At 36.8% G+C, this 27,659-nt stretch overlaps 1 protein-coding gene across 2 annotated transcripts; it reads right to left on the reverse strand.

The window, feature by feature from the left end:
- Positions 1-495: 495 nt before the first annotated feature.
- On the reverse strand, positions 496-27,646 carry CALU (calumenin). 2 transcript variants are annotated; one of them, XM_045511094.2, is made up of 7 exons: positions 27,509-27,646; positions 18,857-19,088; positions 13,972-14,165; positions 10,254-10,420; positions 9,526-9,586; positions 4,236-4,435; positions 496-3,019 (listed from the first exon to the last, which is right to left on the reverse strand). In XM_045511094.2, the coding sequence occupies exons 2-7, from the start codon at positions 19,075-19,077 to the stop codon at positions 2,915-2,917; spliced, it is 948 nt and encodes a 315-aa protein (XP_045367050.2). In that variant the 5' UTR covers positions 19,078-19,088; positions 27,509-27,646; the 3' UTR covers positions 496-2,914. The 2 variants fall into 2 exon arrangements, with proteins under 2 accessions (XP_045367050.2, XP_010945864.3); XM_010947562.3 differs by lacking the exon at positions 13,972-14,165 and adding an exon at positions 14,238-14,431 and having other exon boundaries at positions 27,509-27,645.
- Between the last annotated feature and the right edge of the window lie 13 nt (positions 27,647-27,659).

Here is a 27,659-nt window from a genome sequence, read left to right on the forward strand (position 1 = left end):
CCTATACATCTGTCTTAAGCCGTGTATTTACTAAAGTTAATAGCTTAATCCCTGTTATGTACTCAAAATGAATTTGCACATCTTAATACCATTTATAAACTATACAAAAACGTGCAAAAAACTGTTTTACTTTATACTCCCCCAGCCACCCCATGAAGAGCCTTTCTGAAATAAAAATCAAGATAAATGTGTGTACATTCAGAAATGGCTTGTGTTTGGCATCAGACAATCATGTAATGAGCAGCTGGGCTCCTCTCCACTTATATGGCCTAAGGGAAGCAGAGAAGGGTTATAGCTGTAATGAGAAGGATGCTAGAAGATTTCAGGAATAGAAGAAAAGAGTAACCAATTTGGGAGAAAGTAGTAATTTCTCTGGGTTGGGGACGGGGTATGGTAAACCTGCGAGAGCTCTTTTTCTGTGACACTTTATAGCACCAATAATTCTAAGCAAGAGTACCATTTCTTAAGAAAATAAAGGACATACATACTCCACAATGAATGTAAACAGTTTTATTTAGAAACAGATAAGGTACCTGTTTGCATTATAGAATATAAAACTGGGTTTACACTCTATAAAAAATAACCAGTATTCAAATTCAAGAGAGCTAGCATTCACAGAACACACAGTGTGGGTGTGTAGCTACTGTTCACCAGCCTCAGGCTTGATTTTAACCAAAAAAAAAAAAAAATTGTCCAGGGGGATCATTAGAGATAAGAGTACAATGCTTACTGATGAGCACCCAGCATCCAGAAGTTGCTGTCTTAGCAGATGAAGGTTTGCTTTCTAAGTGCATGACTTTAAAATAAGGCCTGGGTTCTCTGTACCTAGTGAGCTGCGAGGCTCTCTTGCCACACAATTCATGATGTGCCCTCTCCAAGCCAGGGTTGGTGGCATTATTAATTATCTCTGGTCTCCTGTGTTTTCATTTTTTTGTTAGTGGAAGTATTGGGGATTGAACCCAGGACCTTGTGCATGCTAAGCACATGCCCTACCACTAAGCTATACCCTCCCCACTCTGGTCTTCTTAACAATAAAGTGGGAAATCTGGAAGGCAGAGAATTTCTATTCCCTTGTATCAGGGTTAAAAGAGTGTATCCACTCTCAAGAGCTCGATGCAAAGGCTGGGGTGAAGTTACACGATATCTGGCTTTTTACCAGGCCAAGCAGCCCACCTCAACATGATTCTGGAAGACCAAAGGATACACCTAGGTTCAGATTATAATAATCACCCAGCACCACCTGAATGAATTATCCAGAAAGATATATGAAATAATAAAGGTTAGATATATATATATATATATTTATCTTAGTAACCTGAGGGCTAAAAATTTAGAATATAACAATTCTTCTCAAAAGAGGTCCATCTGTATGAAAGGGACCAAAAAAGTCAGTTTCCCGTTACGTAAAATACAGGTAAAGTGAGTTGGGTACAGAAGATGGTTTCTTCAGCTCGTTCTATGTCCCTCTCTTTGATAAGGACTGGCAATCTGTTGATCCATGATAAACTTTTTTTTGGCAGTGGGGAGGAGAGATGGGGACATAGGGAGTGATGGGTCAAAGGCAGGAGGGTGAGCAATGGTCCTCAAACCAAAGAGCCCTTTCATCTTTGAGTCTTAGCTCAAGCTCTCTAGCTGACACAGAAACAGGCCTGGTAGTAAGTGGTTAGCATTCTGAGGTATGAGGATCCCTGGTAAATTCAGCAGCATGTGGTTTTTGAAAACCAGCCCACAAGATAAGAACACTGCAACCAAGCCTCTAACTAATACTGCTATTTAACCACCGTTCAAAAGAGAAAGGGAAGAAAAAAAATCCCCACTACACCGGGAGGTTCTAAGCTTTCATTTAAGGTGGTCCAAATAATCTTCTCTTTATTTTATCTTAGGGTTTCTTAAGAGAATCCTCATCCAGTGATCATTTCTCTAGTTAAAGGCACTTTCAATGACATGATTGGAAAGGAGTACATTTTAACTGTAGTGAAAGCAAGATCAATTCCTTGGAACACCTGGGGAAATAGGAGCTGAATGGGGCACTTACAGTGATTGAATAGGCAAGACAGTCTTGAGCACTCCAACAGATGCTCACCCAGAAAAAAAGTGTGTGCCCTGACAACACTTGTATTTTTCCTTTAGTTTTCCAGCTGTTTCTATGTATAGCTCTGTAAAGAGATCATGCTCACTACTTGATTGATTTTCAAGACACTGGCCCCACTCTTCCCACCACAGCTGTGCTTGACAAAATTAGCAAACAGCTAGTCCTGCAGGAAAGGGGGAAAAATAAAAAAGAAAGAATGAAATCAAATTGAGTCAAGCTTTCTTACAGCACAGGGCTCTGTCCTTGCCCAGGTACCGCCAGGATCAGCTGCTGGACCTTGAGCAACTGAACGGAGTATGTGGCCCATACTACTTATGAAATATACTTTTCAAACGACAAGTTCAAGTGTTCTCTCTCTAAATATATATCGTGGGGAACAATTCTTCCCTTTTCTTTCTTCTGAACATTTCTTATTGATCTCAGGCTTAAAAATTAAGTCAGAATTATAAAAATCATATGATAAGGGTTGAGAAAGAGTGAAGGGCTAATGTTTGCCTACAAAGTGTGAGTTGAGGATCTTGATCCTTCATATCATACTCCCAACCAGAGAACAAATACAAAAATAAACACACATGTTATACATAATACAAAGTGTAAATCTACAAACACAAGTGTACTAATTAGAGTTGTTCCTCAGAAGCACGGTTTCCCTCCGGTCCCTCAGAGAGGAGGAGGAATGGGGACGGGATCATTTTTGTTACAGCTTTTCATGTCTTAAAAAGTTTGTAATAACAGTCTCAGTAGCGCAAACAATTTCATGTGAAACCAGAAGCTGTAAAAATAAATTACTTTCAAAGAAACGTGGGTTCCTCTGTCTGTAGCTCAGAACTCATCATGCCGTACTAAGGCCTCACCAAAATCTGTGGCCTGGCTGCCCACAAATAAATCATACTTATCAACAATCTCCTCCTTGGTAAGCTTGCCATCCTGAAATTAGAGAGAATATTGAATTGAGGCAAAATGTATTTCAAATTTAGAAACACTGCTATAGTATAGTAGGGGTTAGTGAAGATTTAAGATTCAAATTCCCACTAAATCAAATGTGAACTCAATCCTCACTGCCCTCTGCCCCACCCTCCTGCCACACACACAAAGAGGAAAGAAAATAGCAATTAATACATTTTTCTTATCAAGAAATTTAAAAGTGGAAGGATGGCAATGATATAGTTCAGTAACTCAATGCTAGGGATACGGGTTTGTTTCCTGAGGAGAAAACTCCCTTTCGAGCAAAATATGGGTCCTCCCCTAGATATGGGTAAATAAGAGTCAAGGAGAGCCTGGTAAAATACTTCAAAGTGACTCAAGTCATTGTCTAAGAGGACAATGATATCTGCTAATATCAAGCACAGTCCTCACCCCCACTATGCCCTAGCCACCAATCAGATTCCAGACACAATCCGAAACAAAGGCTCAGACACTTATTTCAAGGATTATCTAGGCCAGATTCCCAAGGGATGACTACCTGCGTTTCCCTTTCTCACATTACCCCAGGACACAGCATCTGGCTACTGAAGTGACTGAGCAAGAACTCAAAACAGATTGACCCTTAAAAAGGCTCAATGATAAGAAACTGCATGAAAACCAAAGATTAACCTAAATAAAATGGACAGCATTCAAATCTCTGAAAAAAGTGACAGGGCTCAGTGATAACACCATTCTTAATGAACCGAATGCCTCAGATAACTGATCAAGGGTAATTTTAACAGGCTTCAGAGAACCCATTACAAAGGACTTAATTTTAAAAAGCATATTTGATTTAAGAAGAAAATAATCAGCTTTGAGTAGCAAAATGAGCCTGTAATAGATAAAGAACAAAGGACATAACAACAACAAAAAAGCAAAGAAAATTTCTTGGGGTTCCAGAGATAGCAGACGATGCATGCTAGGCACAGGCTATGTCCAGAGGCTCTTTTCTGAGGCCTAAATCCATCCAATGCTGTGGACACTGGGCAAAGGGATTTCTAAAATGAGATCAGCAAGCTAGTGCTGTCCTTTAAGTGTTCAATCTCCAACTTTAGATCCACAACAGATTAAGACTAATTAAGACCTTAAATGCTCTATGTACCTCAACAGAAATTTTTTAGGCAATCTCCTAGAAAAAGACTTTGATCGCTGTAGGTTGTTTGGCTCTGGCCAGACTTACCTTATTTTGGTCTGATTCATAGACTAGGTGCCTGGCTTCTGCCTCTGCATGATCATAGTCTGAGGGGAGGATCCAGTCTTTGGTCTCTTCCTTATCCATCTTCCCATCATGGTTCTTATCTCGAAACTCAACAAATTGTTCTCTCTCTGTCTTTACCCATTCTGGCTCATCAGCATTTCCATCATGGCTGTACATGTCACCTGTGTGAACGGACATACATACAAAAATGGGTTTGTCTTTTCCCAAAGACCGCCCAGGCAAATCTGGCCTGACCCTTCTTCCTCATTCATCTGTTTGGAACCTAATAGCAGTTAAAAGGGTACTTTAGGTAAGAGAGACCTTAAGAAGCAAGGTATGTTCCTGAGGCTTAATAATTATTGATTTTGCAACAAGAATATTTCTAGTTGTTGGTCTTGAGTGATATGAGAGCAAAGAGAATCCTTTAAAAAATGCAGAAACAGAGGGAGATGACTAGCATCAAGAAAGGTAAAGACTAGCTTTCATAAGACGGCTGTTTCCTACATTCCATTTCACTGCAAGGCAGCTAATTAACCTGACCACTGGTTTTAGAAAGGTGCTGTTTTAAAACCTCAAGAAAACTTGAGGGGTGTTGTAAGTCAAAATGTGTACCAGCCAATTACTGTATATATTCTAGAATATATCTCTTAAAATGACGGGCATTTTCTTATAGAACCATAATGCCATTATCACATTTTATAAAATCAACGTTTTGATACTAACATCCTGTCCAAATCTGAATTTCGTAATTATCTTTTAAAGTCTGTTTTTTCAAATCACCTGTATGAATAAATGGCAGGTAAGAAATTGCTATGGTATTTAAATTTTATTAGATTTATTTAAAAGTCAATGTTTACAACTAACAGAGATTACTCTTTACAACTATGTAAACTTCTATTTAAAAAATTTTTAAACTTTTTTATTGATTTATAATCATTTTACAATGTTGTGTCCAATTCCAGTGTAGAGCACAATTTTTCAGTTATACATGAACATATATATATTCATTGTCACATTTTTTTCTCTGTGAGCTACCATAAGATCTTTTATATATTTCCCTGTGCTATACAGTATAATCTTGTTTATCTATTCTACAATTTTGAAATCCCAGTCTATCTCTTCCCACCCCCAGCCCCCTTGGCAATCACAAGTTTATATTCTATGTCTGTGAGTCTATTTCTGTTTTGTATTTATGCTTTGTTTGTTTGTTTTTTTTAAGATTCCACATATGAGTGATCTCATACGGTATTTTTCTTTCTCTTTCTGGCTTACTTCACTTAGAATGACATTCTCCAGGAGCATCCACGTTGCTGCAAATGTATTTAAATATTTTAGATGTCAGCGTTAAAATGTGTAAGGTAATACTGTTTGTCAAAATTCTTTTAGGAATTTTGCAAGTGAAAGTCTGAAGACTCCTAAAGACTCCTAAATAATACTATACTGAAATAAGTTTACATGCATTTTATGTAAGGTATGGGAACACACCTAATATAAGACTACAATAGTTATGTATTTGTGATAAAGGTAATTTGTATGTTGGGACCCACGAAATGCAGGCTGCCCCTGTGTCCTGGCCGGTGCCACAAATGTAAACCTAAATCAGCCTGCACTTAGAGAAAACACCTCACTGCCAAAGGAACTGAACATACACACACAGATCACAATCCTCCAGCTCAGCTTTAGTCAGCTGACTTTACTCTAGAAAAGAAGAACTGCTATCCTTATGAAGGAAATCCCTGACCTCCTAGCCAATCATGCCCTGCATTTGAGTTGCTCATCTAATGCTCTATAAGACCTTGCCCAAAATCCCTCAGGAAAAGTGCTCTACTGCTTGTGAGGTACTTTACTCCCCCAGTCCCTGGATTGATTTCCCCTGAATAAAGGACATCAAACTTTCATTTTCCTGAACTTGAGAATTAAGAGTAGAACTACTCCTTCTGTTTTAAACACAAATTAGCAGTTTTCAGAGCAGGACTTGCCAACTTTTTCCCCCATGCTACAGCCCATTCAGAAGACACAGTATTTGTAGGATCCAGAGGACCAGCACCTTGCCTAGCTGTCCTGTCCCGGAGAGCTTTCACAGTATGTAGATTGGGAAGTTCTGAATTAGAAAAGGAATAAAAGTTTTAAAAGACATACTTTTAATAGAAACTACAATATACAACATAATATAAGTGCATCTTAAAGCTGAAGAGTAAAGAACAATACTATTTAATTCTCCATTTAAAAAAATTCGATCTATATTATATTAAGGAATTATTTTTTGAGATTATATTAAAAAAATTTAGAGCTACGTATGTACCTTAAGAGATTAAAAACCAAATGCTTACAGAGGAAATGAGATGATGATTGCGATTTACTTCAAAATAATAAAGTAGGTAAGAAGTGGACGTGGATTTGAAAGGACTGGCCATGAGTTGATGGCTGTTGGGGATGGGCGCAAGTACAAGGGGATTTATTACACTATTCTATTTAATTGTGTGTATGCTTGCAATGCTCTCTAATACACTTAAAGGGTTCAACAGTATAATTCTGGAGACATATTAATGTTAAATGTAAAAGAGACAAAGACCATTTGTTCCTTTTTGCTCTCTCTCAACAGGGTAGAAACTAGCACACCCCTAGAAACTGGAAAATACCATTTGGGAGACTTTCAGCTTTACGAAGCCCAGCACCCCAGATGTCAACACACACACAGTTGATAGTTTTAGTAGCTTTAAGATACCATTCCTCCCTTGGATCTGTATGATGGAGAGGGAGACAGAAATGTCTCCTTATTTGGCCTCAATGCTTGATAAATAATGGTACTTAACAGTTATAAAACATAATTCCTCCCCTCAGGAAGTTCAACTGAGTTCCTCACAGTTTTAGCAATGGTGACAATACGGCAAAAAAACAAGAATTAAAAGATAAAATATTTAAAAATAGAAAAAGTCAATTTTGAAATGAGCTCAGTAAATGCACCCAGGCATTTATTTCCACTGTGCTGATGAAATCCACTAAAAAAAAATCATTTTGGAAAAAAATTCTATCTTCCATTGCTTACCCCTCTTTCTCTAAAACTCAAAGTACATCATTGCATCTTAGAAGAAAAGAGTAATCAAGGAATAATTCAACTGAAATAACTCTAGAAAATAAATAGCAGACAAAATCTAAGTAAAGGAGTGACTTGTTCAATACACTGAAGTGACATACAGGGATAGAGGTCAGGCTCAGGTCTTCCTTTTACACTTAAACATTTCAGGTAAAGATCAGAGGTCTAAAAACAGTCTTATGAAACACAAAACCGGTGATGCACCAAAATTAAGTTACTATAAGTAAAAATAAGAATGTGAAATATAAAATTATCTAGTATTTTTCATTCCAAAATGGAACATTTCTAACAGAGACATTTGTAGTATCTTGCAACTCTTCTCCTTTACTTATGTTAATTTTCATCACATTAATTATGAAATAATTTGCTCAAATATTTGGTAAGAGAGGGAGCTTTTAAAGCAACGGGAAAAAAAATCTTAAAATTATTTTGAGGATAATAAAAATAGCTTTACTTGGGAGAAATCAGCCTTGGGAGAAATTAGGTGTAGCATCTCAAATAAACAGACAACTAAAAGGAAAAATGGCAGAAAGGAGCAATTTAAAAAAAAAAGGAAACTAGTGAGAGAACCTGGACAGAAAATACAAACAGAATACAGGGAAAAGGAAAGACTATAAAAGGAATCAGCAACTCTGGATTGCTTATTCACCTAACTGTCTCTTTTATTTTATTCCCTAGTTTCCTAACATCAGTCAAGGTTCCCTGCAACTCTTTTTCTTTAAATGTTCATTACTTTAATTTTTAAAGGACATTGTGCTGTACACCAGAGATCGTCACACTGTAACTGACTATACTTCAATTAAAAAATAAAAATAAAACAAAGTAAGAAATAAAAACGTACACAGGAGAAGCCATGTTTTACACAGGAATACACACATTAACAAAGCATTTCCTAGTTTTCCAAAACTCTATTATATCAGTCTGAAATTTATAAATGAAACATAACAGAACCTTTTAAGTTAAAATAAAGTTCCGGAAACTACTGGATATGCTAGACTTTTCTCAAGATCAAATGAGCAGAGAATGTGAATATGGTTTGTGTTAAATAAGGCTTATTGTTAGCTTTATTGCTTATAGTCTGTAAGATGCAACTTTGTTGTGCCTTTGCAAACAGGATACATTTCTTAAAAAACTGATCAAAACTTTCTATACATACATATGCAACACTATTGTTACATAATTATAGAAATACTATAGAACCGAAGAGCACAGGGTAAACAAAAGAAATACAATCCTGAGACATCTGAACAAGATGATTTGATGAATCCTTTTAGTGTGAGTTTAGAAAACATGAAGTGGGGGGAAAACACATGCACACTGCAGCAAAATACATCATGAGCAAAATACATTAAATACCTGTTCTTCTGTTAGATACAGTTAGGGGTAAATGGTGAATTTCAGACACACACACACTCACTCAAGCTCCGGTTTTCTTCTCCTGCTTCCCTCCCATCCCCAATACATTCACTTCCACCCCTTTCCAAAAGATCAGGCACTAAGTCCTAGTGAGCCTCACATCTGCCTTGCTAGAGAACATTTAAGTGACTGCTAAAATAAGAGTGCTGGTCCTCAACCATAACATGAAACAAAGCATGTGCTATAAGCCAATTCCAGCTGCTTCTGCCTCTGGAAGTAAATAAAGCATATGCTCACAAGAGTTTAAAACTGTAGAGGAATCCCTGCAACTCTTTACTGTCAATTCCACGGGGCATCTGGGATGTACTCTATCAGTGCTGTCCACTATAGGAACCACTAACTACATGTGGCTATTGAGGACGTGAAATGTGGCTGTTCTAAATTAAGATGTGTTATAGTATAAAATATACTTTTGAAGATCTGTATGGGAAAAAAAAACCTTCAACAATGTATACTGATAACGTGTTGAAATTATAGTATTTTGGAATATTAAGTTAAATAAAACACACTATTAAAATAAATTTCATCTGTTTCTTTTTATTCTTTTTGATGTGGCTATTAGAAAAGTTAAAATTACATATGTGACTCACATTTACATTTTGATTGGCCAGTGCTGCTACAGATACTTTATCATGACCCACTGTTCCTCATGCTGGTCTGACTTAACCATGTGCTAAGAGTTGGCCCATGGGGATAATTTGTTTCTACTGGTGAACATATAGTCTCAGATTGTTCTAAGAAAAACACTAGAAACAGACTTACCAATATACTCTTCTAGATCAATCAAACCATCAGCATTCTTATCTATATCCTCCATTGTTTCCTAGACAGAAGAGAATACTTAAGAGTTAGTATCTGGATTACTTAAGTTTAGGCAATTATTTCTCATTCATTAAAACATACACACATATACGTGTATATGTATATGTGTGTGGGTATGGTTAAACAATAAGAAATTGCTGTTTTTCTAGCTGAAAGAATGATAAAATATCATTTTTGTAAGCTTCAACTTAAAATAACTATTAGACTTCCTGAAGGAACACTGGCATTGCTTAATAATGAACTACCCCATCAAGCCCATGATGATCTGGTAGCCTTTGTCATACTCAAGTTATACTAACAGGAGATATGACCAGTGAATACGTCTACAGCCACAGTTTATGTTTTATCAGTTAACTGCCTTCTGTGAGAATTCTTTAGTATCACTGTTATTACTCAGTGTCTGGTATTTTAAAAAATAGGATTTTCCCTCATGCTTACAATATGCAGCGACCAATGAAATGGCAAAATACATTAACTGATGGTAAGTATTGTCATTCTAAACAGAAAGCACCATCAAGATCACAGAAAAACAGGGTGACAAGCTTGGACTCAATCTGGCCAGCACTTGTATAGCAAGTCACTCTTCTCAATAGAGGAAAAGCTAAAGAGGAAAGAGCAAAAGCAACAAAAAGAGAAAGTTTCCAATGAGAATTCTTGCTCTCATCCACCTGTACTACTATATCCTTCATGTATTCATACTCCTCAGGGTGCAGGAAAGCTGTGAATTCCTCCTTTGTGGCAATGAGGTCTCCATCCTTGTCTGCCATTTTAAACCTCCGCTCATCTCTAACCATCATCTGTTTATAGTTAAATCCATCATCAGGGTCTGGATCATCTAGAAAACAAAAATTTAGATCAAATCTTAAAAAACTTCAGAAAACATGAAAATGTATGGGGAATCAATTTACAAGAAAGATAAACCAAGTACTGAAGAATTAATTTTGATCATACAGGTGAAACTGCAGCAGTATAAAGACATTCAGTTTTGGTAATTAAAGACCTCAGTCAGGCTTGAGTCAAATATAAATGCTTGACATTGAACATGGAATCCTGGCTCCTGGACTATGTAACCCATTACGTAATGCTTCACTGTTACTGGCATTAGGGCTACTAGAGGGCTTGAGTCTTCTAGTTGTATCTGAGCAGAAGTGCCTGGGTTTGAATCCTAACTGCCTGGGTTTGAATCCTAACTCTACCACTTCTTAGCCATGGGACTTTGGGCAAGTAATTTATCTGTGCTTCAATTTACTCATCTGTAAAATGGAGATGATAACAGTGCTGGCTTCACAGGACTGTTATGAGATTAAATAAGCAAATAAATTGAAGTTAAGTGTCTAGAACAGTGCCTGGCATAGAGTTGACTTTTAATAAATGTTAGCTATTGCTATGTTTATTAAACTTTAGGCTCTCATTAAGAAGCCAGATATCAAAGGCCTTCTGTCTTATTATATAGGCCATTTGGATTCAAGCATCCTTTGAAAGTCACACTTTAGTTTTTTCAGCCAACTCAGAAATATACCATGAGTTACAAGTACTGTTCACTACCCTCCTTTCATTTTTGTAAAATTCTAGAAAATGCAATTAAGTCTAAAGTTACAGAAAACAGATCAGTGGTTGCCTAGGGACAGGGGATGGGGAAGGTGAGGATTATAAAGAAACACAAGGAAACTTTTTGGGGTGATGGAAATGTTCATTTATCTGAATTATAGTAATAGGTTCATTGAGTATACACATATGTCAAAACTCATCAACTGTGCATTTAAAATATGTGCAGTGTATTGTACTGTCAATTATAGTTCAATAAAGCTGTTACAAAAAATAAATATTAGACTACAACCAAATTGAACTTGGGCCTATCCATCTGTTAGGATGTTGAACTACACAAGCAGTATTTATTTAGTCTCTATATAAGAGACTAGAAAAATGACATTTAAATTGAAAAAATGTGGAGTTAATGGCAGAAAAGGGAAAACAAAACAAAACTTTTCAAGCTGAGTTGCTGTGTGGACCAAATAAGATAACATGTGAAGATATTTTGAAAAGTAAAAGACATCACATTAAAGGTAAGAAATGATTGTTCCTGTAATATACTGATCAAATAAAAAAAGATACAGCACTAGTTTCATAAAAAAGACCCACAGGGCCTCTTAACAATAACATTACACTGTTGACTTTTGATACCGTAGTTCAATCTTTCCATACTTCAAGCACAGTTTTAAAAAAAACCCAACAATAAACTACTGCTCTATTTTGAGAGCTGAGCAGCTTGAAGCTTCATTCTTTGATGAGTGTCAAAATTCAGTACGACAACTTACTGAATCATGGGGCTTTAGGGACCCTATATTATATACTCAAAGCCATTAATAGGTTGGAGATAGAGAATTTAAGGAAAATACCACCTTTCTCAGATACTAAGTCATTTCTTCTAAACAAATAAGGCTTCAGTACCAACTATGTAACATAAATAAGAAAGATAACAGAAGACAACTTACATATTAAGGCTGGATTCTTAGCTAAGAGCCCTTCTCTCCTCCTTAGGCAAAACATGGTGACTAAAATCACGTAGCCTGATAACATACACATATGTAAGGATGAGAAAGGAAGATGTAAAAACTTTTAACGACTAAACTCAGATGTCTATCATCACTACTCGGAGTGTCGTTATCTATCCTAAGCACCAGTTTACTAGGCTAGTCAGCCTACACGCAGCTACAGGTAAGCACTTGATCTAGTGTTGGTATAGGCAGGGTGGATCTTAGTATCTCTTATTTCACTTGTGGCAGAGAAAGGGTTAATTTTTTTTGTGGAAAGCAGATACATTATTTATAAGCTAAGATGATTTATACCTGAACTCAAAATTGAATCAAGAACACATTCTCACAAAAAACTACACATCACTTTTGTAAGGCACCTCACTACCCCGAGCACTGTCCACCCACAGGCCTTCAGGGAAAGATGCCTTATAAAGACATTGCTTCTCCAGCCAGTGCTTCAGCTTATGCAGTCTCAGTCAGTAGAAATACCCATTACATTGAATCATTTGCTCTATGAGGCAACAAAGCTCTCAACAGATTTTTTATACACATAATCATACAAAGAGTTTAAGATTCATTCCAGACAACAAGTGAGTGCCTAGGTCTGAGCTGAGATTTATTAACATACCATCCTGTTGAGATCACCAATAGCTTACCCTTTGCTTTCTATTTATAATTAATTCCAAATAAATCAGGACGGTGTTGTGTCTCAGTAAGAGAGCAAAAAGCACGAACGCCTCTCCATCTGTACTGACTTTTTAATACACATGTTCTTAATTGAGTGAAGGATATGTTTGGTTCTTGGCTAAGTGTCAAGCATGGAGAGAGACTGCCACTTCAGTCTTAGGAATGAGAACAAGCCCACTACAGAAATAAAAGTCTGTTCACCAGAAATGCATGCAGTCCTGTAATTAACACGGACAGCTGGCTATCCAGTGGGGGAAAGACCATTATACCCTTACTGCCTGTTAGTAATGGAGTGATGGAGTAACGCAGTGATAGAGAATGCCTGTTTTAACACAGAAATTTACCTAATTTCCAGAATAAAAATGCAAGAAGAAACATTTGTACATTCTTGCCTCAAGTTGTAACCATATACAATAAAGGAATCTGACGAACAAAAACACCCTAAGTCATCAACTCAGTAAGATTGCCACCTAGCATTCAACAGTAGGCAAGTGTAATAGTAAAAGACAATTATTAACAGATGGCCAAGCATACAAGCTACCAAATCAAGCTACCAAGAAAGCAATCAAAGTCACATTTATTTGCCTTGAAGCATTTGCAAAGCAGGCTGATAAATTCATGTGCCAGAGAAAACAAATGGGAAATAGTCAATTCTAAACCTCAGTAAGCAGACATAGTAAAATAGTTAAATTCCATCAAGGAAAGCTATTATACTTGATCTTTATTTCATTAAGGAAAGACAGAATTTCCCTCCTATTCTTACCAGTTACAAAGGAATCTAATTTGGTATGAATTTCAGTTCCAACAATTTAATGTGACCATGTCAAGAGACACCTCAAAGCCTCTTGCTTTTCATTGTTGGAACAATGCAGCCTTTTAAAAACAAGATCTACTCAAAAAATGATCTGAGGGATGACAGAAGGAAAAAACAGGGAAACATATCTGAAATGCTATAGATGTAAAAGATGCCAGATCTCAGAAAACCAAAATTCAACAAATTTCAAAAAATACACAATATACAAATTTAAAATGAATAAAGTGAAGGAAAATCAGCTCAGCATCAAACTAAGATAAGCATAATTCCTTTTTTCCCTTCACTGCGTGACCCATTTGTTTCTTTGACTCAAGACCATGGTCTCTGCCAGGCTGACATCTTGCCCCTTACCCAGGTAAGTGCCATAAGTCACGTTTCTGTACTCATCCCAGGAGATTAAGCCGTCTTGATTCAAATCAAACTCCTGCCATTGGTTTTCAACATTGTCATATATGTATTTCTTCTGGGCGTGCTTAATCCAGGATTTCAGCTCCCCCTCCGTCACAAACCCATCTTTATCCGCGTCTATTTTATCTACAATCATTCTACAAGACAAAACAGTTACGTTTCAAGGTGCCAGCTCCACAGACTTTTTCCCCCAGATAGTAGGGACCTACCTAAAACGTAGCCGTAGGTGGCATTTTTATACTCCTCCCAGGAAACGAGGCCGTCCTCATTGAGGTCATGCCCCTTCCACTGTCGCTCTACATCCTCGTAAATCCAGCGCTTTTGGGCAAATTTAATCCAGTCTTTGAGCTCATCCACAGTCACAAACCCGTCCTTGTCGCCATCTATTTTACTTACAATCTTTCTGTAGAAAATGCAGAGAAATCCAGCAAGAGGTTAAAAGGACACAAGGCTCTGGACTTAGCCAGCTGTGTGCTGTGGCCACAGGTGTTGCTCAGGGCTAAAGCATGGAAATAAAAATTGTCTCCAAAACAAAACTGCCAGACAGGCAACTAAAAATTTTCTCTTAAGTGCCTGTTACTGGTCTGTAACAAGCCATCCGGAAAGGGCAAGCACAGTCCATGGGTGGTGTACTTGGACTATCCCTTTAGTGGTAGGTTTCAGCCGATGGTCAGAATTTAGGAGTGAATATCCATTCCTACCTGGGTTCTCTACTCTTAGTATCAAACAACATGCAAATCTTCATATATATATATAGTTTTATTGCTTTCAGAAGAATCTGAATATCTGGGTAAGTAATCACAACCACTGACTTAAAATTCAAAAATTTAAACCAGACTTTAAAAAATTCAGCTGCGTTTAAAAAAAAAACAAAAAAACAAAACATTTTAGTTAAAAATATATCAAAAATAGTTTTGGGATCATTTATACCTAATGCCAGGATTATTATTTTTTTAAAACCCCAAAACAGGTATACAAAGACAGAAGCATGTTTATTTTTTAAAAAATGGCTAGCAGTTTATTATATACTATGTTGAACTAGATTTTTACATATAACCACAAAAACAGAGAGCTCTGAAGAAGTAATGTGGTAAGAATGTATACACCTGATAATGAGAATGTTAATAAGCTGAGAGGGTTAGGGTGCAGATGATAAAGCAAAACTACAAAGCTAATGAGTCAATATACTTCGCCCTTCATGAGTTCCTTTATTCTAGATCTGTCATCATAATGACAGACATTCAAGGATTTGTTTAAAGATTTCAAAATTTGTGTATGAGATGAAAACTCCTGTTTAAAGATGCAATCACCTACTTAATAGAAGCTCAGATAGCCTATGAAGTTACAAGAATTTTGAATCAAAACTTCCAATGGAATTGAAATGTTGGCCAACTCCTATGCCCTATATTTGTAGGACTGAAAAAGACTGTCATTTGGTAGCAAATAATGTCGTTTCCCAGTTTGTGTTCATCTCATGAATAAAACATTGGAAAGTGATTAGAATCACAGAATATGAGCAACACTGAAAATTTCATCTTGATATTGATATGGTGTTAGCCATGACTATCCTATATCCTATAATTAACAAGCATTTTCCTTCAGAGAATGTGTAATCTTATAGCTTTTGGTCTAAAATGTTAAAAGGTAAAGAAGTAAAAAGTCACTTCTTAAATATTCTATCTACATAGACATGGGACAAAAAATTTTTTACAACTTCAACCGTGTTGAATTTTAATAATATTAATAAATTGAGTTTTAACAGTCCAAAAACTCCTACATTATCTCTTTTGGGATCCAGCTTGTGTCCAAAAAGCATTGGTTACCAAGAGTGCCACTGTACCATTAAGAAAAAAAGGGCAAGGTATCAGAACCTCTCTCATCCCCAAAAGAAGATTTTAAACTATTATAAATACCCTAATGAGAAGGATCACTCAGATTAAAAAAAAAAAAAAAAAAAAAAAAGGCATATGACTGTTCAAGATGGGCTTTTCCAAAAGAAGCTGGCTGAATGCCATTCTATTTATTCCAGCAGAAATATCCCAAAAAGTTTAATTCAGAGGTTAGCAAATTTTCTTCTGAAAAAGGACAGATAAGAAATATTTTTGACTTTGTGGGCCACATATGGTCTGTTACATATTTTAAAAACAACAACCAAACACACACACACACACCCATTTAAAAATAAAAAAGCCATCCTTATCTTGCTGGCCATTCAGCCTCAGGCAGTTGTGAAAATACAAAGGAAGTGGACATGTCCTATTTTAGGCATGAAGCTCTAAACTCCGATCTTTAAAAGCCTGTATAAATTTATGAAGCTACGGGTGTTGTATTTCTGTGACACTGGAGAATCCTACAGACGCAGTCATGATGCCACTAAATAAGCATTTACTCCAGGACAGATACAATGCCCTTAGTGGACCTAATGTTATTTCTAAGAGGTAACATATACTTCTACATTTCAAAAGGCAAAAAGTAAACCCTTTGATTTTTTTTAAGAACGTGGGACAATAAATGGGCTCCAGGAGGGTTCAAAATATTCCAGAAATTTTCAGCATGCAAAATTTTACATATATTCCTGTATATGCACTTTCCGTTAGCTTTCATTAGACTGCCAAAGGGGCTGGGCCTATGACCCAAAAAGGATGACGAACTGTTCTAGTTCATTTCTATTGCAAATAGATCAAGGGTGAGAACTTCTTTATATTAAGGACTGCCATCTCAAAATAAATAAATCATCATTTGAAGGACACATAAGTGAAAATTAAGTATATTTAGACTTCTTGGGGATGGGTTGAGCATATACACGTAAGAAAAAATGTTCTACTTGTCAACACTCTTCATAAGAAAAAAGGAACTAAAAACTGGATATTAAAATGGTTTTTAAATGCTTCCTGTAGTCTTTTAGCTGTTATTACTAAAGATCTAAAAATAGTAGTGAATTCCTGCAACTAGAGCTGTAAACAATTGTCTTAATCTATCTCCTAACAATTACTGGCCTCCTAGATCAGTGGAAAAGAGTGGGAATCTGCTATTCCCAGCTTCTGGTGTAGTCACCTACCAAACAACGTTTAGAAATGCCATAATGAATAAGTTAAAAGAAAAAAAATGTTCACCTGGAATTCTTGCTTTCAACATTATATCACCTTATAAACTGTGGATATTTACCATTATCCCCCAAATTTGGGAGAAGCAAATAGTATTTGGTTCATTCATACAGTCCATGAAAAACATGATTTTAACCATCTTATTCTAATCAAATATGGAGCCTGCTCATGTGTTGAACTTCTGATGTTTATTGATGACAAAAAGGAACATTTTCTCTCTACTGAAGACTGTTAGCAGAGCTATTCCAGCACCTGCACAGAGCAAGAACACCCTGACTGACAGCAAACCTAAGGGCCCTTCATTATTTAAGAGTAATTCTGCAAAGAGACATGTGTAAACCAAAATGCAGGCTGGACATGCACGTTATGAATAGGCGAGACATGAAGACTGAGAACACCCTCATGCACCCCTACCTTTAGCCTGGAATGTTAGCACAGTTATAAGATTAAAATTAAAAGTGAACACAGTCCCTCAAAGTTGGAAAAGCAACCTAACATTAGAAGACTAACTCTTCAATATATTTGTTTTCTCTATCTACTTTCAAATGTTTTGGGATAGTTTCTCATTTTACATAGCAAAATCCTTTGATTATTTTTGTCAGTATTTAAGGACAAAATATTGCTTTGATTAGCAAATAACCCAATGAAGGAATAAATTTACTCTGAAGTACCACCCAAAGCAAACCCTATAATGTCTTCCATCATAGCACTATCCATGGGCAAAATACTTTTGGAAATTCCTGTGTGGTACAACTTTTCAGACAAATCTCTTGAATGTAGTTCAGAAAGTTACACCAATGGCGCTCAAAGGAGAATTTCTTTTACTAAATTAACCTGGATTTCTTTAAAAAGCAAAGCTTTGAAAGAGCTAAAAAAGACATTCTCAGATCCTCAGTTAGAAACAATCAACTGGAAATTCTACCAAATCAACTCTTTAGGTAAAAAGATGCATGCCGAGAGAGCCAAAGAGCCTGACCATGGCCCAGCTGTTACTGAAATAGTCGACGTTAAGACCACTGCTTATTACAAAGGCAAGGTTGATTTGTTTTTGTTTTTAATTAAGCAAATATCTGAGAATGAAACCAAAGCAGGTGAAAGACATTCTCAGAAATCATAAACTCAACAGAAATTAATCAGCCCAGGGTCTAATTTGCAGTTTATTATCCACTCAAAGACTTGGCAAGGGCAATAATAATGAATAGGTCACAGACAGTTTTCAAAAATTCAAAGCAACAAGGGGAGGCTCAGTGGTAGAGTGCATGCCTAGGATGCACAAGGTGCTGGGTTCAATCCCCAGTACCTCCATTAAAAATAATAATAAATAATATAAATTAAATAAATAAAAATAAATATCCCTCCCAAAAAAGATGAAATAAGAATAAAAAAAAAAATTAAAAGCAAGAGAGTTGAGAAGAACCCCATGTAATGCTCCTTTGGGATCAAGATGATGCAGTTTAAGCTGAGTCCCATAGTATTTGGCACTTTTATGTATAAATGACTTTGCTTTGTAGAATGAGGTAAAATCATTTTGTTATTAATGAAGAAATGTAGGAAAGCAAGCAATTAATTCAATTTTAGTGGTAGCAAATCTGTAGTTAGCTTTCAAAAGATGTAGTTCAACACAGCTTTACTGGGTAACTGAGCCAGAAGAAAAAAAAAGGAATGAGCTGATTTATAAAGATATGTCATTACTCTAACTAGACCCCTGAGAGCTGACACCTTACCCAAGTCTTTCCTTGCTCTCTTCTGGTGTCAGCTGATCGAAGGTCTTTGCTTCTTCAGCACCCAAGAACGCATCATGGTCATAATCAAAACTCTGGGCATCATTGTGAACCTTGTCACTGAGCTGAGGCTCATGGTGTACACGATCCTTCTTTTCCGTGGGCTTGCTCAAGGCAAAGGCTGTGCACAGGGACAGGCACATAAGAAAGTGTCGCAGGTCCATGATAATCAGATCTTAAAGAAAAAAGAAAGGAAGTTCATTCAGGAAACAGTATGCTTAATAATTAAACAAGAAATTAAAAGCTCATATCCAGTAAAATTATCAATTTGATATTATCCTAAATATTATTACTTAAACCATAAAATAAGTATGGTAGACTATCAGACTTTCCAGTTTTACTGTGAGAAATTTTCACCAGTTTCCTTCAACTAACTGTAGACTGACAAGAAATTATAGTTTAAAAACATTCACCTTGTAAGTAGTATTCCTTTAAAAAACCAAAGTAGAACTTTAACTCCTCTGCCCAAGTTCATAAGATTTAAAAGTGAAAGGACCAAAATTTAAATCCAGACTTACTGACTCTAAATAAAATTTACTTTTTGTACATCAGTGGTCTTGTCTTCAAACCTGGCTGGTTATTAGTATCACCTGGGAAGCTTCTAAAACATGTTTCCCCTATTGAATCAGAATCTCTGACTTGAATCCAAGCATTTATCGTTTTAAATGGTTCCCAGGTGATTCTGATGGTCATCACATTAGGAACCAATGAAATATTTGGGCAGTTTCCCTGCCTCTAGCACCAAGTCATTGCCCATTTCCAGGCACGATGTCAAATCATCTTCAAAGATCAACTACTGAGATGGTACAGTGATGGATAACAACTGCTTTATCATTCTGTATACTTGTGTTTCCCAAACTTGCCCAGGTATAAGGACCACCTGGAGCACTGTTCATAGTATAGATTCCCCAGCCCTACTTCATACCTTCAGAATCTCTGCAGTCACAGGTGATTCTAATGAACAAGCAGAAAGCTGGAACACTTCATCAAAAATAGTGACAAAAATTGCAGAGAAGCTGTAGGATAGCAACCGTTTAGTACTCTTGACAGATAACCTACAGCACTGTCCAGAAAGGTTAAGGTTTTAGAGAAAAAAACTGTAAAATTAAAAATTAAAAATAAAGAAAAAACAAATTTCTTTTGTATAGCACAGGGAACTATATTCAATATCTTGTAGTAACTTTCAATAAAAAAGAATGTGAAAATGAATATATGAATATATTTGCATGACTGGGACATTTTGCTGTACACTAGAAATTGACACATTGTAACTGACTATACTTCAATAAAAAAATTTAAAAAATAAAAATTAAGGGGAAAGATTTCTCCAGACTTTCATATTTTAACTAATCCTTTATCAGGAGAACACAGATTCTGAACGCTTTTCCTCTTGTGGTAAGAATAAGCTTTGCAATTTCACATTATCACTTATTTCCCCTTATGACTAATGGCTCCCTTACTAGATGGGTAGGTGGTTACTGAGCATGAGGCTTGTTGTAGATTGAACTGTGTCCTCCCAAAAGACATGCTAAAGTAGTAATCCCTGGTACCCGTGAATGCGACTTGATTTGGAAATAGGATCTTTGCAGATGCAACTAAGTAAGATGGGCTCTAATCCAATGACTGGTGTCCTTATAAAAGGAGGGAAATTGGGACACAGACACACAAGGAAAAGAATGCCATGTTACGAAAGAAGCAGACTGGGGAGATCATCTGTAAACCAAGAAACGTCAATGACTGCTGGTATCCACTAGGAACGAGGAAGAACCCTCACCTAGAGATTTCAGAGAGACCATGGCCCTACTGACATTTTGATTTCTAATTTCTAGCCTCTAGAACTGTGAGAGAGTAAATTTTTGTCCTTTTAAGTCACCCAGTTTATGGTAATTTGTTACAGAAGCCCTAGGAAACTAACACAAGGTTACAGAGGGACACTGTATCACATGAAAGTTAAATGCATTACCTTGTCCTAATCTACAGATTAAACCATCCACAGGCCTCACCTTCCCCAGGATGTCACCAGTGGAACTACCTAGTCTAAGGCTAATATTTTACATATAAATATTTTTAAAAATATGAATATCCTTTCAGTATAGCTTCCAACTCAGTGATTCTCAATTCAGACTGTACTCTAGAATCATCCAGGGAGTTTTTAGAAATGGCCACTGAACTGCACCCCTAACCATAAATATTTTAAAAAGGCAGCCAGGTTGAGAACCACTATTCTAACCAAACTCTCAAACAGCCATAGTAAAAATCTGAAATATGAGAAATGTGATCTGAAAGTATACTTAATATGAAGAAACTGCCTCAAAGTTTTGGGAATTAGAATGAAGGGAGTGATTTTTTTCCAAGGGATAAAGAAATCAAATATGTCAATAAATTAGACATATTCCAATGTATCTATTTCCTTGTAACCCCCAAAGAGTAACTAAAAGAAGTTACATTGTATTTGCTTGGATTTATAGAGCACTTTGGATTTAATAAACTTAAAAATGCTTAGCACAGCTAATGGTGAGCATGTTATATAAAGATTCCTTAAAAATGAAAGGAAAGCAAATAGAGGAATATGTTTAATCCTAACACAATTTAGCTGATTATACAAAGGCACAACTTTATGATGCCCCCATGAACAACTTTCAGGCTGTAAAGGGCATACAAGGGCACTGTATGTGATTGATGGGAAAACAGCTAAGACGGGACGGGAGGTCCAGAAATGGCAGAGAAGGATACATCAATGGAGGGTAGAAAGTATTCTAAACAGGACAGAGCCAATAAAACAAACAGAAATGATAGCTAGGGAGATATGGGAGGCAATCAGTCCCCAAGTTCCCATCTTGAAACAAAACAGGTAATCTCACTGGACAGTTGTTAAGAATGATGAAAATCCATCAGAGGAAACAATGTGAAAGTAACACCGTAAGATTCATGGAGAAAGGGAAAGAAGATGGTTAAGCTGCTCACCAATATTAGAATTTGCCTATGCTTCTGAAAGTTTATCAATGTTCTGCTTCATGCTATCCCATCAAAATGCCCAAAATTGTATACAAAGATGCTTCAATACAAATGTTCAATGATAGTTTATAATGATAAAAAAAATGGGAAATAAACTGAACCAAAGAAGTGGTAAATCCTTATTAAATCTACATTGTGGAATACTACACAGAGGTTAAGAAGAATGGAGTGGATCTATTTGCACTGAAACTGAGAAGGCACTGAGATATGTTAAGTAAACAAAAACAACAAAAAAGCAAGTTGTAAAACAATGTCAAGATCTCATTTATGTAAAAAACAAAACCAAACAACCTCTCCAGGTTGTTTATATTTGTATGAAATATAACATATATGCACAAAAATGGTGTGGAAGAATAAACATCTCTCTATAAACAGTAATAACCCCTAGGCTGAAGGAAGAAGAGATGGGGGTGGGGTGTTGAGGCTGGAGTGGAGTGAACTTTAATATTGTACTCTGTTGTGTTGTCTATTTTTGGTAAATGAGCACACACTTGTGTATTATCTTTTTGTGTATACTACTTTTTAAACAATATTATAAAAATTCTTTTCAATATTAGGTAGCAAAGCAAATATTTTCAAGCCATTTCTCCAGACTAGAAAAGGAGACTGAAAGAAAAACAAATATTCATTTTTAAGACACAAACCCTATTTTTAAAGTAAAACAACATTGCCCTAGGAGAGTAACACTCCAGCCTACCCCTCAATAATTCAACTCATCAATCAGGTCAGTGGAATAGTAAAGAGAAAATTAGTTTTAGTGGCTCTCTTAAACATCAGAGTATGTCTTTATTTTAGGGCAAAACGAAATTTCCATTTAAAACTACCAGTAATTCTTTAGATAAATAAAACTCTTTAGAGATAAGGAACCAGTTATATTTTGTTATTTTGTGATATATCCAAATAATATCTATAATGTTAGAGGCTAATAGAATCAAGTAAAATCAAGAGTCACTACAACAGAGGATTTTCCTTATGCCTATTATCAAGGGGATTTCACATCCAGAAAAATTTTATAAACGACTAATTACATCCCCAGAATAAAATACCCTAACAACTCTTGCATAATATGCTGAGAACTTTTGCAAACCCCAAATGTTATAATACAAATAAATGCTTTAGCCCACTAACGCTATCAGGGCCCTGGAAGGATACAGTATAGTTTTGTTACTGTGTAACATACAGAAATGTAACAGATTGATTCACTGTGCTTTAGAGGGAAAACTACATGTAAGTTTGAGGCATAACATCTTGATACAGTGATAAAAGAAGATTTTCAGAGTAAAAGCCAAGTGATCTGGCTTTATCATTTATCCATCTCTCTTTCCTTTCCCTTTTCAATTAACCTTTAATCCTGCCCCTCTACAGATTCCTCCATTCTGCCAATCGATCCTTCTTAGGTCATCACAACCCAAAAATCAGTCTTTCTCAGACCCCGATATTCCTTCAAGTGTGCTCCTCCCTCTCCTTCACCCACACAGTCTCTAGGAATTGCTATCTCTGCTTCCTCACCACCTACTGTCACCCTGATATATGGCTTTTAATCTACCACTGATGAAACTGCCTAGAAGTGTCAACAAGGACCACCTGCTGGACAAAGGTTCTACTACCTTCACCTCTCTGCAGCTGGCAATGAAAACTCGGCACGTAAGTAAATTTTTAAAAATGCTCTTTGTGCCCACATATTGTCCAAGTAGAAACAAAGGCTATCTCCCCAAGACAAAGGATCTATACTGTGAGACTTAAGAAGAGTATAAAACAACTTCTTATACAGGGCGTCTGAAGAACCACATTAGCGCAGTTATTTCTGAAGCATCTTTCTTTTTTCAACCAAACTGAAATCAAATGATAGAAAGCTAAAAGACCCGTCTCTTTCTTCATCATGAGAGCTACACATCAATGGATAACAGAATTATTAGGAAAACATGATCCATTACATAAATGAAGGACTTGGTTGAGTTTTTAGATCTAGAGGTAAATCAACAGTTACGAAAAATTCATCTTTCCATCTCCCATTTCTCAAATGACCTATAAGTTTCTCTCCCTCAAATTCTGTCCCTCCCTCACTAAGGGTAAGATTTATTATTTTTTCTTAAACAAACAAACAGAAAACTAGACCTGCACTGTCCAGGACAGTAACTACTAGCTGCATGTGGCTACCAAGCACTTGAAATGTGGCTAGTGTGAATTAAGATGTGGTGTAGATTTTACATTTATATCAAAAGAATGGTATTTTGTATGTATTGGATTAAATAAATTATTAAAATTAATTTTACATGTTTTAAATATTCACTTGTAAATTTAAAATTACATATGTGACTTGTATTACATTTCTATTGGATTGTACCATATTAGAAACACAAACTAAAGAGCTAGAACAGAAAAGGTATCAAGTAACTATCATACTTCTGCAGTATGTCACCAATAATGGTCTCCTGCAAAGTTATTTTCATGAACTGTTCCATTTAATTTATAAGGAGAAAAGTTAACAGCATAAATTTGAATTTCTTTCAATAACAATGATAAGCCTTAAGAATCAGTATATTTTACTCATTCAAAAATTTCCTTGAAAGATCTAAATTCTTCCCCTATCTCTCTTACTTCTTAGTCACTTTTTAAAATAAAAATCCATTGGTCACAGAACACTTAAAAGTAAGTTGTTTCAGGGAAATTTAGATGTCTGGATTAAATTTAACTTCTTAAAAACATTAACACTAAATGACCCCACAGTCATTCCGGATGACCAAAGACCCATTGCTCAATGTAAATAGCGGGAGAAAATGGGTGTGGTGGTAAAATTCCAGTTCTCTGAGCTGGATATTCAGAGGGGTTAAAAAACAAAAGGCATTCTTCTATAGTGCAGCAAAAGCAGAATCTCATTGCTTAAGTGTCTACTTCAATTGGGGATTGAGGGCAAGAGCCAGATGGCAATTTAACTATACTAAGGCTCAGGTTACAAAATCTAGGAATTAAAGCTATCTGGTTATCTACCTGACATTCTCACTTTCAGACCTTAGCATAGTACCACTAATGGATTATCACATTAAAGTAATAATGTCACCCTTCAGATTTGGTAAGTCATAATGACAAACTACTTATTCAATGTTACTCTAGCGATGGAACAAAAATGGAACATTAGTTCACTAATACATTCTAATTAAATTACTTGTGTGACTGAGGGCATTTATAAGACAGTTGAGTATATAAAAGTGCAAAATTTGTCTGTAGAAGAAAAGCTTTGAAATGATAAACTATTATTTAGGTTTTATTAGTTCTATAACCAAAGAACCCCAGTACACACTTAAATTTTTTCTTGTTACAAAGCAAAAAATTTTCCTAAAGAAAAAAGTTCTAGAAATCCTGGGAAAATGAAAGTTTCCTTTTCGCTGATGAAAACTTCAATACATAATTAATTGCCATAGGAATGCTATGTAAAATGTAGGGACAAGAGTTTTGATTTCTAGTTGTAATTTTCTGTGCACGTGTAAGATGCATAAAATTCTTAGGAATTTGGCAGTTACTTTAGCTCAATCTTCCTTTAGTGCCAAATATAAATAAATAATTAAAAAACCCTAAATAAAAAGATCTATCTACTATGATCACTCTGGATGGAAGTGATCTGTACACATTCCTCTAAGCTTTTATAAAACTTGTTTGTTCCACTCCACGATAATGATTATAGGCTACCTTAAATTGTCTCCTTAGCGCCTCTACAGATGGACATTTTTGGGACGCAGGGATCTCAGCTAATATAAATTAATACTCCTCTATAGTCCCTAAAACAGTGTTTTGCACTTTTAATCTACAAATACACTTTACTGGATTAGTTGGACAGTACTTGGCAGCAACATACTTCCTGCCTGCCACCTGTGCTTCCCAACCCAATTCCCCTTACTGAATCTGGCCATCAGCCAGCAACAAGAAAAGTGTTATTTAGGCTGTTTTAACCCTAATACATAAATTATAATATCAACAACACCCATATTTAAGGGTTCCTAGAGAGAGAGGATCTAGGACCTCATGCCCTAGCAAGCATCTCCAATGGCTATCCCTAGCTATACACCCTTGTGCTTCCAACACCCCTGGCACAACTGTGTGTGTGCCACACACACAGAAAATGCGTGCTAAAATCAATGTACTGATCTCCAGTACTGGTGTAACGTATGTACAATGTCATCAGTAAGTACCTTTTGACACATCACTGGACAAACGGAAGCAAATAACTATATTAAGAGTTATGACTAGGAGTTGATTTCAAAGCTGTATCTGAGTACTACCTACTCAGGCATACTCAATTTATCTTGATCAGCTCATGTTTCTCCTAGCTGTGATTCTCAAAAGACTCATACTGGAGACCCCTGAATCACTGTAAATCTCAGATTAGGCCTAGGCAAATTCATCCTCTCTCCACACAAATACAATTTACAGGTTATCTCTGGACCCTCACTTGTACTATATTACGTAAATTCTTCAGTGATGACTATGGTTTGGTACCTGGTAAACTAAATCTACTGATTGAGGACAAATACGCATTTGTCTTGTGTCAACTTCCACTATATGGCAAAGAATAATTTATCAGAAATTCCATGGTTTCTTACCCCCCAGCTACAAAAATAAATTAAAAATTTTACTCCTGATTCACTAACGTTGACTTGATGGTTCATACCAGGAAGCGAATGCAATTCAACTCTCAAAGACACTTTTCTGGGATTTTATACACTTACGAATTCAGATGAAAGGCTCTAAAGTTTTAGAAGGAGCCCTACGGAGCTTTGCCTCGATGCAAAAGCACCTTTCTGAACGGCAAATCACACTACTCTTAATCAGGGAAGCCGTCGGGAATTAAATTTACTTATGATCACAGCATGCCAAAAATCAGAAGTAGGGTCTGGGTCTAGAAAACAGGGTAAAAATGCAATTTCTTAACGAAGCTTTTAAAACTATTTTCTGTCGCTGACTGAAGCATGCAGCCAACATGGAAACTCGAAATATTTGTCTTTTCTTTAAAATTACCAAGAGTTAAAAAAAAAATCAGTGTCTTCAGGCTTTCTTTCCCCGTTGCTTCTACACCCTCAAAGTCAGCGAACACGACTTCCTTGGCCGATGCACCGTCCTCTTGGGATGTGGCCTTGGGGCGGGGCTGGTGGACACAAGCAGTCCGGTGTGTGGGAAGTGGCCGGGAGCTGTAACAATAACGCTATCTGACTGCCCTCCAACCTTCAGGAGGCAAACAAGAATGACCCTTTAGGACGAGGGTCTTGGTGACTGACGGGGCCCAGGGACAGAAGACGTGGCAAGCCAGGCACAAAACAGTACAACACAAGACAGAAAGCCGGGAGTCGGAGTTCGCAGGGACCCAGGCGCTTTTCCAGAGCGCGCCGGAAGGCGAGCGGCGGCCTCCGATCCAGGCTGCGCGCTGGAGGCCGGGCAGTCGTTAGCAGGCTCAGGCCCCGGAGCCCGGAGCTAGCGCATACAGGGGCCCCAAGCCAAAGAGGCCCTGACGCACCAGGAACTAGGCTCAAATGACAAAAAGAAAGTGAAAAAGGAGGCAGCGGCGGAGGGACCGTGCACCGCAATACTCACCTTTCCTTGTAGCGCCCACAGCCCAGGGTGCCGCGGCCGCCGCTCACCCACCGGCTCAGCTCCGGCGCACGAGCACCGCCCCACCGGAAGCGGCTCCGCGCTCCGCCCCCATCCGCCTCGCCGGCAGCTCCGAACCAATCATCAACAAACC

The sequence above is a fragment of the Camelus bactrianus genome, chromosome 7 (assembly GCF_048773025.1).
Source record: "Camelus bactrianus isolate YW-2024 breed Bactrian camel chromosome 7, ASM4877302v1, whole genome shotgun sequence".
NCBI lineage: Eukaryota > Metazoa > Chordata > Mammalia > Artiodactyla > Camelidae > Camelus > Camelus bactrianus.